The sequence below is a fragment of the Bidens hawaiensis genome, unplaced genomic scaffold, assembly GCF_021521415.1.
Source record: "Bidens hawaiensis isolate Kalapana, Puna unplaced genomic scaffold, B.hawaiensis_p1.1 tig00001179_1, whole genome shotgun sequence".
In the NCBI taxonomy this organism is placed as follows: Eukaryota; Viridiplantae; Streptophyta; class Magnoliopsida; order Asterales; family Asteraceae; genus Bidens; species Bidens hawaiensis.
The window spans coordinates 4,397,666-4,413,187 of record NW_027491068.1 but is presented as its reverse complement, the minus strand read 5'-3'; the positions used below and the strand labels follow the sequence as shown (position 1 = coordinate 4,413,187).

The window sequence follows — 15,522 nt, the reverse complement described above, 5'->3', positions numbered from 1 at the left end:
TTTCTTATTTATTCTATCTAATAGTAGTTGCACTCAGAGTCAACTTTCCTACGGATTTTTTTCCTCGGATAAGGGTCCGTTTTTTAGTATTGTATAAACCACTCAATCAATTCTCTAAGCTAGGGCTTCTATTTCTTGTTCACACCAGCCGACACCTCAGAAAAATATCAAAACATGTTAGATTCATCAATATTATGTTGAGAATCATGAAAGTTTCAAATTAACCTAAACTTTACGCTTCAATGAAAATGGTAAAACTGAAAAAAGTAAACTTTATCATAAACACGAACATTCAATAAGCAGATATTCAGTCATTGATATTTGATCTCATGGAAGATCTCAAGACTAGAAAACTTCATGAAATCATATATGAAACAGATTTCAGAATTTAGAATTTCTTTATGAAATCAATTATGTGTTTGTTGATTTCATCGGGCTTCTCTTGGTTGATATAGTGGGCCACACCTTCCATTACCACAACTTCTTCCAACAATGGAACATCCATCTTAAACCCACCATTGTTTATGTAGTCCTTGATACCTCGTATATTATAGGCAAGGTCCATATCACCGATTACAAATTTTGTTGGCACCATAACTTTAGCGCCCCTCCATGCAGAAGTTAGTTCCCAGCTCCTGCAGTCATTTAACCAAGATCAAAATACATAACGATCCACTTTTTTTGGCATTTTTTTTTACTTACAAATGAAGAGCTCGGTAATAGTTGATTCCTCCGGTAATTCCACCTGCCTTCTCGTGCTCGCTAGCGAAGTACTCGATATCTTCTTCAAACAACCAAGGTGGTAAGGTCACCGGAACACCAGGAGGTGAATGTAGAAACCCTTTACCTTTAGGGAGCAGAAATGGTCCTGGATCTCGTAATGTCAAGATCTTTTTCATGAAAGTTTGATAACTCATTTTAGCAAACTCAGCTTCAATGTTACCTTGTTTTCTACACCGTAAATACACATTAATAAAAAGAAACAAAAGTTAGTAGACTGAACAAGTGATATTGTTAGCCAAATTGCAGTTTATCTATTATATTATAATTTTGTACGAGTGTTTGTCGTTTGAGTATTTAATTATTAGTTATTTTATCATGATCTTTTATACAATTATAGTTACTAACTAGTATTAAGACCACCGTGTTTTAAGCATTCACTCAACTTGAAAATATGAAGTTACCAACACCACTGCCACCGCCTTCGGTCGGTCACCATCCCCTCGCCCATGGTTAGTAACCGAATAAAAAGTAGACGTAAAAACATTAAACCACACATGCTCATTACGTCGAACCAAACACACAAAAATTAAACCAAAACGTAAAATATAGCTAGTTGTTTGTTGCACCGTGTTAACTCATTAAATTTAGAGCGAAACGTTAAACAAAGAATTTGTAAAAGATGAAAATTATAGAAGACCAAAGTTGAAAGTGGAAAAATGTTGGAGGTTAAACAAAAAATATTTTGTGGCATTTGTAAACTATGAAAAGTGTTTGGGCCAAAAGTAAAAGGTAAAAAGAAGAAAATTAGATAAAAAAAATAATTACTAAAGCATAAAGTACAAGTAGTATGTATAAATTTTATACGAGTGTTCATTCCTTTGAGTTTTGATTATATAAGCTACCTGTAAGCCAAAAAGTTGTGACTTGCGATATCAAATTACAAAATCTGTTATATACTAATGGTCAAATTAATAATTAAAGCCGACGAGAAGACCAGACACGAAACAAGAGCTTTGGGACACGCGTTTAGCTTCAATGGGATAAGACTTCTGGAATATATAATGTATTAGGTTATAAATAGAACACTTGTAGTTTTTTATATGTGTGTGTTTTCCATGGTGTAAATCACCTACCCATGGGGAGCTCACCTTGGGTGGGGTCGGTTCCTTTATTAATGTATCAATATTTAACCGACAACGAGATCGTTCATCTATATCTTATCTTTATGTTTTATTTATGTTCGGTCGTTTGATTTACCGCGCCCGTCTCGAAACTTTGTATCAAGAGCAAATCCGTTAGTATGGTCGTTTTGGGACATACAAGTGGTATTAGAGCGGGTGGAGGGAGTGTCCCTCCCGTCATTCACTCTTTGTCACTGGTAAAGGGTGCTTATGGCCCACGTTGGTCGTGCCCCTTTATTGTTTTTCTAAGTAGTGTAAACTTATTCGTTTTCAAACAAATAAAATTTATACATAGTGTAAATTCACCGATTTTCGTCTGAAATTTTGAGCATTGTCCCCCACCTCCTTTTTTTTGAAAAATTTTATATACGCTGAGTCCAGCCCAGGGTGAGTTAACGTACAATAGTCTCTTATATACGTTACGTACGTGAATCACGCTCATGTTTAAAAAACTGAAACGCTCAAATCGAATTCCAAAAGCTAACATGTTCAAACTTAATACCTAAAAAGTTCAAGGATATAACCTAAAACGTTCAAGGTTAAAACCCTAATACTTTCAAGGTTAAAACCTAACATGTTCAATGTTAAAACCTAATATTTTCAAGGTTAAAACATAATACGTTTAAGGTTAAAACCAATTATGCTCTAGCTAAAAATTGATCGATTAAAAGATCCAGGTTAATGATTAATTAGATCAATTTCAAGGTTAATTGATCAACTAGCTCCAACAATTTCAATTTTAATTGATTAATTAATCATACAAACCTATGAACAAGTACAACGATTAGAGAGACATCGACGAAAGGGAGCGGTGCTCACGACGATGGACGATGATTGCGATAGTGGATGGAATCAGTGGACTTTGAATGAGACGACAGGGGCGGTGAACGACGAACGTTTCAAGTTATTGTGTAACATGTATTAATCATTGTGTTTTATGTATTAGATAATTTGTTGTTTTTTTATCATTATTTTTACATATTATTATTACACAACGGTGCTATTAGAATTAAAAAAAACATAATGATAAGTTGAAAGACACAATGACGAAAAAAGACACAATGATAAGCGAAAAGACACAATGGTGTGCGAAAAGACACAATGACGAAAAAAAACACAATGATAAGCGAAAAGACACAATGGTGTGCGAAAAGACACAATGACATAATTTTTGTTTTAAATTTTATATAACAAAAATCATACTCATATTAAAGATAAAAAAACGCTTGTTATTATGATGAATTTTTTTTTTTAAAAAAAAGATCATACGAAAAAGTTATAGACGTTATAAAATGATAGGGTAATTAACATATGCCTTGCATGTGGAGAGAGAAAATGTGTACAATTACCTCTATACCAATTTTCTTTTGATCCTCATTTGACACATGTCAATTATTTATGACTTCTCACACTTCTCATTTTTGTTACCCTTTGTAGAATAACTTGATCCTATTTTCAAACTCTATGAATATAATAATATTTAGTTAACTTGATTTTTTTTATATAAAATAATAACAATATGAGGATATTATTCGGTGGTTTGAAATTGACTAAACACATAAAATATTTTTATCTCATTATGGTACCTGAAATCTGGTCATGTAGTAATCATCTCCGTACTCTTGTCTTAGCATCTCGGACAGGCCTCCAATATTTGGGTTCCAAGGAGTAAATACTACGCTAAGGTTAACCAAAGCTTTGACTCTATGGGGTCGAAACATGCACAAGTACCAAGCAATGTACGCACCCCAGTCATGACCCACGACAAAAACCTTTTCACCTTCGTTTGTGATGGCATCAAGCAGCCCAATCAGGTCGCCCACCAAATGAGGCACGGTGAACTTGGTGTGGTCATTGATGGGTGCACCCGTAGTCTGACCATAGCCGCGAAGGTCTGGTGCCACGGCTCGGTAACCATGGTCCGCCAAATACACTATCTGGTGGAGCCAGGAGTACCAGAGCTCGGGGAATCCGTGAAGGAACAAGACTGTTGGACCTTGACCCTTTTCGGCTACGTGCATGTTTAGCCCATTGACATGTATGATCTTGTGCTCTATCCCATCCATGTTATTGTTATTGAGTAATAAATTTGAACAATATGCTCATGTGATTCTGGTCAGATGTTACCGTCTTATATAGTAGTACAGAATGGTTGTTTAATCTAAGCTAGCAAAGAAAAATTAAAATAAAAAGGAAAAAGAGAAAATTAGAAAAAGATAATGGACCAAGAGTTAAGGTGAGTGTTTTGGCTAAGTAGCAGGGATTAGGTAAAGTGTCAACTGTCGAGTCACTGTCACGTAAATATTGGAACTTTAAATAACTCACCCTTCAAGAAGCTTGTCGTGGTTTAACTAGATAAAATAAATAAAAAATATGATTGATCGGTTTAGGGTAATCCTCATCTCTTTTGCGTTATGGAGCTACCACCCAAGCCCTTGATGCTCCTGTTGTTTTTCATGGTACGTTGTTAACGGTATCATTAACGGCTTAACGCCCCCTCCATAACAGGTGGTCGTAGGACCACATGTCAACCCCAGGGCCGGCTATAAAGTAGGGTCGGGTGGTCGATAGCCCCTGGCCCGACACCCCGGTAGTCCCGGGTTTTTTATATAATATATATATATATATATATATATATATATACCTATATATAGGATTATATATATATATATATGACTAATAATATGTATATATAATGTTTAAATAAATTACACAACCACAAACTTGGTTTAATGACAAAGGGATTTCACTTTAATCCAAAAGCTTGTGGGTTCTAACCTCAGTTGAGACATTTAACCTTGTTTTTATAAAAAAAACATGTTTTTTACACAACCAAATCATAAGGCCCACAAATTTAAGGCTTATTTAAAAATTAAATTGCTTAAACCCAACAAGATACCCTTTTATATTACGGTCTAAAAATATTTCACATTCTATCCTAAATTTTTTAACCAATCTCTGAGCCGGGCCTGGTCAAAACAAGTAAGCAACCATCACCATTTATGTTCATCCCTTTTCGAGAAAATTAATAGAGTATAACGGAAACGAATAACTTTATAGACCCGGGAAAAGTTAAAATACAAAGGACAACAAAAATGAGAAGGGTGAGAAGGAATCCAGTCCATTGATCTTATATTTGAATGACTGAGATTAATTTAATAAATAAAAATTGATGGAAAGGGCATAAAGGTAATAACTCACATTTGTTGACTTTCTCTCTCCACATGCAAGGCACATGCCAATTCTCCATTTTAAAATGTTCATAACTTTTTCATACGACATTATTTTTTTAAAAAAAGTCACCATAATAATAAGCTTTTTTTTATCTTTAATATGAGTATCATATTATTATATAAAATTAAAAAAAAATTAATGGGTATTTTAATTGTGTTTTTTTGTTGTTCATTGTGTCATTGTGTAATATGTTGTTTCCATTGTGTTTTACGTTTTAGGTCATTGTGTTATACGTATTCACCATTGTGTCTTACGTTTTAGGTCATTGTGTTATACGTATTCATTATTGTATTTTACGTTTCAAGTTATTGTGTAACATGTATTAATCATTGTGTTTTATGTATTAGATAATTTGTTGTTATTTTATCATTATTTTTACATATTATGATTACACAATGGTGTTATTAGTATTTAAAAAAAAACATAATGATGAGTTTAAAGACACAATGACGAAAAAATGCAATGACGAAAAAAGACACAATGATTAGCGAAAAAACACAATGGTGTGCGAAAAGACACAGTGGCGTGCGAAAAGACACAGTGTCGAAAAAAGACACAATGATAAGCGAAAAGACACAATGGTGTGCGAAAAGACACAATGACGAAAAAAACACAATGATAATATCGAAAAACACAATGGTGTGCGAAAAAATACAATGACGAAAAAAAGACACAATGACAAAAAAAGACACAATGATAAGCGAAAAGACACAATGGTGTGCGAAAAGACACAATGGTGTGTAAAAGGCACAACGACGAAAAAAGACACAATTATAAGTGAAAAGACACAATGGTGTGCGAAAAGACACAATGACGAAAAAAACACAATGATAAGCGAAAAGACACAATGGTGTGCAAAAAGACACAACAACGAAAAAAGACACAATGATAAGCGAAAAGACACAACGATGTACGAAAAGACACAATGACGAAAAACGACACAATTATAAGCAAAAAGACACAATGGTGTGCGAAAAGACACATGACGAAAAAAGACACAATGATAAGCGAAAAGACACAATGAAGTGCGAAAAGACATAATAACGAAAAAAAACACAATGATAAGCGAAAAGACACAATGGTGTGCGAAAAGACACAATGACGTGATTTTTGTTTTAAATTTTATATAACAAAATTAATACTTATATTAAAGTTAAAAAAACGCTTGTTATTATGATTCATTTTTTTTTAAAAAATATCATACGAAATAGTTATAAACGTTTTAAAATGATGGGGTATTAACATGTGTCTTACATGTGGAGAGAGAAAATGTATACAATTATCTTTATACCCTTTTTCCTTTGGTCCTCACTGACACATGTCAACTATTTATGACTTCTCAGACTTCTCATTTTTGTTACCTTTTGTAGAATAACTTGACCCTTATAGACCTCCCATCAATTTAATAATTAATGGAAACAAAACACTTTATTGAAACCGACCCTCCCTCAACTTGTTCCCCTCCTTTTCTTACTTTTTCTCTCTTTCGAGTCACGAGAGAGAGATAAAATTCTGGCTAGAGTTGGAAAACAACCAAAGCCTAGTGGGTGGTATATTCAAAAACATTTGGATCAACGAGTATCTAACAATACTATTAAAGCAATACATATTGTTCACATGTCATTCAACTAGCCTCTCCACATCAATTGTCCACATGTCATTCAACTAGCCTCTCCACATCAATGCGACATCATTACCAAGTCATATATTTCCTTTCCTATCTTGTATATTATTAAATCAAAAATGAAGTTAATGATGGGAATCAAACCCTGGCACAAAACCGAGATGGAAACTTAACAAATGCAACAATGGCCAACCAACCAATGACTACTCATGTTCAATTACTTGAAAACAAATCCTATACATTGAAAGAACCCTTGTAAATGGAAGGTTTTTGTAATTATGGCAATGGCTGAATTTCTCAACTTATACTAATAACAAATGTTATTTTATATTTATTTGAAGTTTTATATTTTTCTTTCCTCTCATATATTCCGGCTAATCTAGATCTAAATTTGTATTAATCATTTTCCGGTAAGTTTATATTTTATAATAAACTTCCGATTGTTGATACATGTATTTCCGGCAACATTATATTTTCTTCCGGTTATTGTTTCCTCTAACCTTTTTATCTTTATTTTCATTGTTAACTGATTAAAATCAGTTTAGGTTGTAAATCAAAAACGGCGATGAAGCTAATATGTTGACGTATTTACGTTTTTCCGGTAAGTTTTTTCGGTTATTTGTTATACCTATAACAATGGTTGTTTTATATTTATTTGAAGTTTTATATTTTTCTTTCCTGTTTCTTTTGTTTTACATGTTGTTATTCTAGGTTCTAAATAAAAATCACCTTCATCCATGGACAATATCATTATTTCGTGTTTCCGGTAAGACACATTTAATTATCCGGTTATAAATTATAATTATAATCTTCCATAATATCAATGTTATAGCGAAACTTTATTATTTCATATTATTTACCCGATTGATTTCCAGAATATTTCAGTTTACATTCTAAATCAAAATCTGAGATATCATGGTTATTATCATTATATTGTTTTTTCCGGTATGACATTCAATTTTTCCAGTTATAAATTAAATATCAAATTTTCCATAATATCAACATTAATATTCTACTTTATAATTTCAGATTAATGTCCTGATTGATACAAGCTAATTTTCATGGATTGAGCATTATCTTATAAAATTTATTTTTTTATATTGATGTATATTTCTTTTTTGAATATTCAATTATATTCATTATTTGTAGATAAAATAATATATTGATGTATATCGGAGATACCTTGATGTATATTTTTTTTCCGGCGTGCCTTAATATACATACATTACACATTTAATTATCCAATTAATACAATTTATTGAGTTTGGCTATCCTTATTTGTTTAAATAACTAATAAGGATAGTCAAACTCAATTAATTGTATTAATGGTTTTAATACAATTTAATTTACATATTTAAACTCCTTTTAAATTCGGAATTTGACCAATCTTTCAACAAAGTTTTAAAGGTTTTAATACTCTCCATAATTTTAAACTCATTTCAAAATATTTTCATATTTTTTTTGAAGTTTTCAAATTAACCGATTTGATTTTCATTTTTGTAATTATTTCTAAATTAATTAGTCATATTTGTAAAATTAGAAAATATTTTGATTTTAATTTTTGTGATTTGGCTTTAACTAGAATAAGTTATCATTTTAGTATTCAAAAAAATGATTGTCAAACTAAAGATACTTGCCATAATTGTAACGTAATCTTACTTTAATTTAAGGGAATATTAATTATTAATTAATACTAAAATAATAACTGCGTTATTTTAGAACACAATATTCAAATTGACATAATTTCTAATAATAAATATTTAATATATCATAAATTAAATAACCGTTTTATCTTCATTTATAAATATTATTTTGCACATATGATTTATTGAATATTATTAAACATGACAACTTTTCATAATTTGTTAACATTATTATTCCCATGAATCAAGATATTTCAAATTATTTCTATCTTTATATAGATGACAAAATTTAAACTTAAAACTAAAAAATTTAAACTCCTTTTTAATTAACATATTTAAACTTCTTTTAAATTCGGAAATTGACCAATTTTTCAACAAATTTTAAATGTTTTAATACTCTCCATAATTTTAAACTCATTTCAAAATCTTTTCATAATTTTTTGAATTTTTCAAATTAACCGATTTGATTTTCAATTTTTGTGATTTGGCATTAACTAGAATAAGTTATCATTTTAATATTTAAAAAGCTGATTGTCAAACTAAAAATACTTATCATAATTGTAATGTAATCTTACTTTAATTTACGTGAATATTAGTTATTAATTAATACTAAAATAATAATCGCGTTATTTTAGAACACGATAATCAAATTGACATAATTTCTAATAATCAATACTTAATATATCATAAATTAAATAACCGTTTTATCATCATTTCTAAATATTATTTGGCACATATGATTTAGTGAATATTATTAAACATGACAACTTTTCATAATTTATTAATATTATTATTCCCATGAATCAAGATATTTCAAATTATTTCTATCTTTACATGGAAGACCAAATTTAAACTTAAATTTCGGTCACTTATAAGTTTACCATTCGATATCGTATTCTTCATTGATATTCCATCATAACTACATCCAAATTTCAATATTTTTCGTTACAACCATGTAATTTTTTCAATGAATTATTAATATATATTTCACTTTGTTTTTCAGAAATTAAATTAATCACATATTAATTTCTTATTGTTATTATTTATAGTAGATTTAATTGATTATGAGATTCCACACCCGAAAAATAATTTTCTTTTTATATTCACCGTTTTAAATTTGGTTATGTATGTTTAATTTTTTTTAAAAAAATTTGTGTTCACAAAATATTAATGTCACTAAATTTCTCAATAATGTATAATAAACACGTATTATATTTGTATCCATTTTAACTAAAAAGTTTTTTAAACATAATATAAATCTTCTAATTATAACATTCAAATAATTTGATAGTCTAAGTCTTCATAATGTTTTCAAAGAATATTAAAAATATTTGATAATTTATCTTCTATACGTTTATATTTTGTTTTCATTAATTTTGTATCATATTTTTTCACATTTAATTATTTTTAAAGTCAACATATATTTTTTTTTATTTTCAAAGTTATTTGAAAATTCATTTATTGTAAAACTTTTTTAAGTTTTCCAAGTTTAACAAAATATTAATGCAAGATTTAAAAGTTTGTTGCAAGATTGGTCAAAAATAAAAAAAAAATTTTTGAAGTTAACTAATTCCAATTTTTTTATATTTTGTAACTATTTTGAAAATATTTCAAAACAGTTTGTTTTAAAAGAGTATTAAATTTGTTAGGTATAAAATATTTCAAAATGGTTTAAGTTAGAAAGATGTTTTATGTTATCATTTTACTTTGTTTGTTGTTGTATGTTATTTTGTTTTAATAAAAACAAAATTTGATTAAAACAACTTTATTAATGTTCAAATGTTACTCATTATTAAATATGTTATTATGGTATATTTAATTTGGATGATATTGTTTTATTATATTTTCAGGTGGTGAAGCAAAATTAGTTTCTTTGGTAGAATGTTCGAAGAAGTTGATGGTGGTTTAATATGAAAGAACATGGTTGTGCCTTTTGTTGATGTTTTTTTGGTTGTTCGATGTAAATTAACTTATTGTAACTTTTAAGATCTAGACAATGTAAATGGTTAACTTTTAGTCTGAAAGTTTGAAGAAGTATTGTATTGCTTGAATTTGTTGTTTAAATTTATTATATTTGTTGACATGTTTTCCCACCCGTGTGTAACACGGGCTATACCTTATGAACATGTAATGGAGGGGTTTTTTTACCCTTATTAAAACAAGGTTGTGATCATGTTTGAGAATGGACAATATAAGAATTTTAAGCCTAAACAACTATTTTCATGTGATGATTTGATCATGCTAAGAGAGCTTGACATGTTGAAGTTATCTAATGCAAGAAAAGAAGTTGCACATCTCGATTTGAAAGCGGAAGTGAGTTTGAAGGTCAAATGGTTAGAACAATGTTGTAACTATGAAAGTGATTATGAAGATTTTCCACCCACGTGTCATGCGGGTCTATTTTCCACCCGGGTTTGTTTGGTTTATATTTTATATAATATGTTATTGTGTTGTAACAATTTTCAGATGTGTTAGGAAAAGGAATTTTCTTTTAGTTGAAGTTTTCAATATGTTGATGATGGGTTAATAGCAAAGAACATTATTAGTTATTTTGTTAATGTGTTTTGGTTGTTATGTTCAAATTAACTTCCTGTAATTTAGTAGTTTTAATATTATGATAATGTAAATCTATAACTTTTTGGTTGGTATGGTAATGCGTTTAGTGACAATATAAATCTATCAAGTTTTAATAGTTAAATAAATATTATGTTTGTTTAAATTGATGTTTGAGTTGATTATGTTTAGTAACATGTTATTCCACTCGCGTATCACGCGGGTATATACCCTAGTAATATTATTATATTTATACGTGTACTGTCAGTATATGTATATGTATTTATTCATTCATCGATTTAACGCTCAACGGAAGAATTATTATTATTATTATTATTAATATAATGGATGCTTATTCACATTACTTTGGAGTTTAAAATTAGTTAATAGACACACGTGCTAACTTTTAGAATTATAGCTCACACTACTTGCATTAGATATTATCTCGGTGATATATTGGTTATCGGTTCTTTATAAAACATTAGTTAAAATATCGGTATCGATGATATCGACGATATTGGGCCGATATTTGACCGATTTATTATCGATATTTCCGATATAAGTGTTTAAGTCTTATTTATTAGTTGTTAGTGTTCAATGTTAGTGTTTTAAGAGTTCGTAGTGGCAGCTTTGCCACCAACGTTTTGGAGGAAAACACGGGGGGTACACCGCCCCCCCCCCCCCCCCCCCCGCGTTATGTATTTTTTTTGGCAACGTTTTATGCAAACCGTGATATCGTGGCACACAAATAAAAAAAAAGCCGTTGGGGCCATTTTTGGAGCCGTTGGGGGTTTTTTTTTTAAAAAAATTATATTAATTATATTTATACTATATAAACAAACCAAACTCATTTTTTTCACACATTCCTTCCACTCTTATACCAATTTATATCTTTAACACAAATATTTATACCATCATGTTTCCGAATAACAACCAAAATATTCTCGGTTTCGGTCAATATGCCCGTCAAGGCAACCAAAATCCACAACCAAACCAATCTACCGCCCCGACGCCAACCGTACCCATCCCGTATATGTATGACCCGCAAATGGCCGCATACATTGCATATCTACAAAACTCTATGCCAAATGTGTTGCCCGGTTTCCAAAACCCGATGGCAAACATTTTTGCCGTTTCGGGTTACCAACCCGTCCCGGAGACCCAACCCGAGGTCGAGTTCGTGCCGGAGACACAACCCGTCCCGGAGACCGTAGGCGGTTCGAGCCAACGCGAACGTCCGAGAAAAAATGGAAAGAAGTCCGCCGGCGAACCTCGGGTTAAAAAGACGGTGATACCGTGGAGTATCGACGAGTGCGTACCATGTGCTCGTACTTGGTGCGTGATATCGGAAGATGCCAAATGCGGTAGGTTTTTAAAATACATATATATATATTTTTTAAATTTCTTATAACAAACATTAAACTTGTAATGTTTTTATTTTTTTAGCGAACTATCAAAAAATGGGGGTATTTTGGCACAAAATTATAGAGTTGTTCCACGAGCTTGGCGGGGACTCACGTCGAGAAAAAGATTCGTTACTGTTGAAATGGGGTGACATAAACACCAAATGCTTGGCTTTCCATACGGTTTACTCTCGGATGAATCGACATAGGAGTAGCGGTGTCTTGGACGCGGAAGTCATGGAAAACGCGAAAAAAAACAAATAAAATTAATAATGACTGGGCGCCACGTGGCGCATAATGCCTGGGGTGCAGAGTTATGACTACAGCCTGTTTTTGTAAAAAATCATAACTCTGACTGGGCGCCACGTGACGCATAATGCCTGGTAGTGGAGCTTTATGACTACACATGGTCTAAGTCTTAGAAAATGTTTGGAATTAAGTTTGAAAACTGGTTATTGCCTTATTGACTTTTTCAAAAAAGTCATTTTAAAAAGTCAAGATTTGGGACATTTAAAAACTGTTTTTTAACCCTTTTAAAAAGCTAAAATGAAAGGAATTTTTGTGATTGCCAACACCATTTAACTTATTGGCTTTTTGAAAAAGCCAATAAGTTGTTTTCAAACTCAATCCCAAACATACTCTTAATTAATTCCTACTTACTACGACTGTTAGTGTTTTGCAACTTGCAAAAGGTCAAATTGTTAACAGTAACAAAACCAAACACGTTATCGTTTTTATAGTTTTGATGTAAAACACGAGTCATATCCTTGATAACTTTATTGGTATTATCACGGACCGGTGTCTGATTCGTTTTAATGGTTTTTTATTGATTTAAACTTCTCCTTACTAGTCATATTTTTTTTCCAGAATGACGATTTTCTTGTATTTAAGCTACCACTAGAACAAAAATGAGAGCTACTTTTAGTTTGTTCATGTGGTGGCAACCTTTCGCCGATATTCATTTAAAACTAATAAATTAACAAATGCATACTAGTAGTTTACTACATACCATTAATAATAAATAATATAATATATGTTTGAAGGAAAAGTAAGACGTAATTGGAGGAGATGATGAAAGAAAAGAAAATATGATCCGAATGTCGTTACGTTTGATCCGAATGTCGTTATTTTATGTGAATTCGGGTGGTATCGATCGGTTATTTCGTTACGGAATCGGATACTTTGTTATGGTAACGACAGTATACCCAAAGAAGTAAATGTTCAAGATAGTATTACCATTCGTATAGCTTAAGAAAAAAAAACATATTAAAAAACGACATGTAGGCGGTTGGTAAAACCCGCAAGGTATGACTGCGAGTCGATGCGAATTCGACTGGTGTTGGATTGCAGTATTGAAACTAACTAGAAAATAACTTCGTCAGTATCCAAATACCACAAATTAACATATTTAAAACCTAAAAAACTCCCGTGTTACGGCGGCGAACCAACACATTTTTGGTCCGTATCGTGTTACAGCACAGGAAGTAAACAATAATACAAATTAAACAACACCCAAATACAAAAAACTAATACATTTAAAAAAACTCACACTTTGCGGTGACAAACTGGACCGAATTTGGTTGATGTCGATGGTAACAAAAGTATAAAAACATGTGTGTTGCGACAGCAAAACGACGTAAATTCAATTGTTATCGGGTTATAGCACCATAAATAAAATAAATAAATGGTCTACACCCAAATACAACAAATTAAAATATTAGACAACCCAAAACCAAAGTTAGAGCGAGCAACTAGCTCGTTGAACAATAAATATAAATATAATTTGACAAATCGATACAGTTTTTGCTAGAAAAAGTTGGTAAAGAACGAAAAGATTTATAAACTTTTTATTAATTCAGATATCATATTAACCATTTAAAATTTCAAATACCGATTCATATATTGTTAGGCTGTGTGGTACGTGCTCGCGCCCCTGTCCACCGCATCCGAATAATACCCAATAGTGCCTCCCACCCCATTGACTGGGTGCCATTGGCAAGCTCGCCAGCGCAATAACATACTCTAGCGGAAAGTTCGGGAGAGATATGGTGGGGCCCTTGTGGTCATGCAAAGGCAATGAATGAAGCCTTGTCTACGTGGTGCTGAAGTGACATAATGAATCTTTTAGGGGCTTCATTCCATATTTCCATACCACCGAACATTATTAAGTATCCGAAAATTTAGATATCCAAAATGTTGATGCTAGCAACAATATATGATACCATTTATGCAAGTTGATAAGAGATTCGAAATGATAAAAGGCAAAGGGATGTGATGTGGATTGGTTACTAGCAGGATAAATATACATAAGACTCCGAGTATAAGGCCGGATACGAGTTTATTTATAAATTCTTTTTACGGCCAGAGAATTTGTTTATTTAGATTTTTGATAATGAATATAAGCTTTTTTTTCTTATAAAACAACACAAAACATGAGTGGGTGTGTCCATGACATCAAACACTGAGTCGTATACTTACATCTGTGAGTCCATTATAAATAGTGTACACACTTTCCACTGAAACAAAACATGAGTGGGTGTAGGGATTAGCTCGGTATAGGCCAGTTCGGATAGGGTGGTCGGCGGTAATTTGCCCGATCATCTCGCTAGACTCGAAATTTTTATTTTTCTTTTAAATCTATATATTTTTGTGAAAAAGATACATGTATTTTTAATATTTAAATCCAAGTTACTCAACTCCTTTAAGCCTATTTTTAGATAGAATTGCAGAAATTGTTCTTTATGTTTACAATAAATTTCATTGGTTGTCATTTATATTTAAAAGTAACATAATTTGTACTTTACGTTTCCAAATGTTACACAATTTTGTCCTTTGAGCCTAACCCAGTTAGTTTTTCTCGTTAACCCAGGTCACATGCCTTGCACATGAGGGCAAATTAGTCATTTTACCCATCATTTTAAAATATACTAATAATTAATTAATTAAAAGATTATAAGCATATATATATATGTATATATATATATATATGGAAAATGGTTCAAATAAAAAACAATTGTTTTGTGAGAAGTGTTAGAAGACTTTAAAATAAAGTGCATCACCTAAATAAGACATTATACTATGTAAATAGGAAACTATACAACTTTTAGAAACTACTAATCTCAATCATTAAATCCTAGATCCAAGGGTCTACATCTATTCTT

General features: G+C 31.2%; 1 protein-coding gene across 1 annotated transcript; it reads right to left on the bottom strand.

The window, feature by feature from the left end:
* Positions 1-289: 289 nt before the first annotated feature.
* LOC143563472 (epoxide hydrolase 1-like) lies at positions 290-3,989 on the bottom strand. The gene is made up of 4 exons (XM_077051008.1): positions 3,491-3,989; positions 3,262-3,268; positions 703-943; positions 290-635 (listed from the first exon to the last, which is right to left on the bottom strand). Exons 1-4 carry the CDS (start codon positions 3,968-3,970, stop codon positions 389-391), a joined length of 975 nt encoding a protein of 324 aa, XP_076907123.1. The 5' UTR covers positions 3,971-3,989; the 3' UTR covers positions 290-388.
* Positions 3,990-15,522: the final 11,533 nt, after the last annotated feature.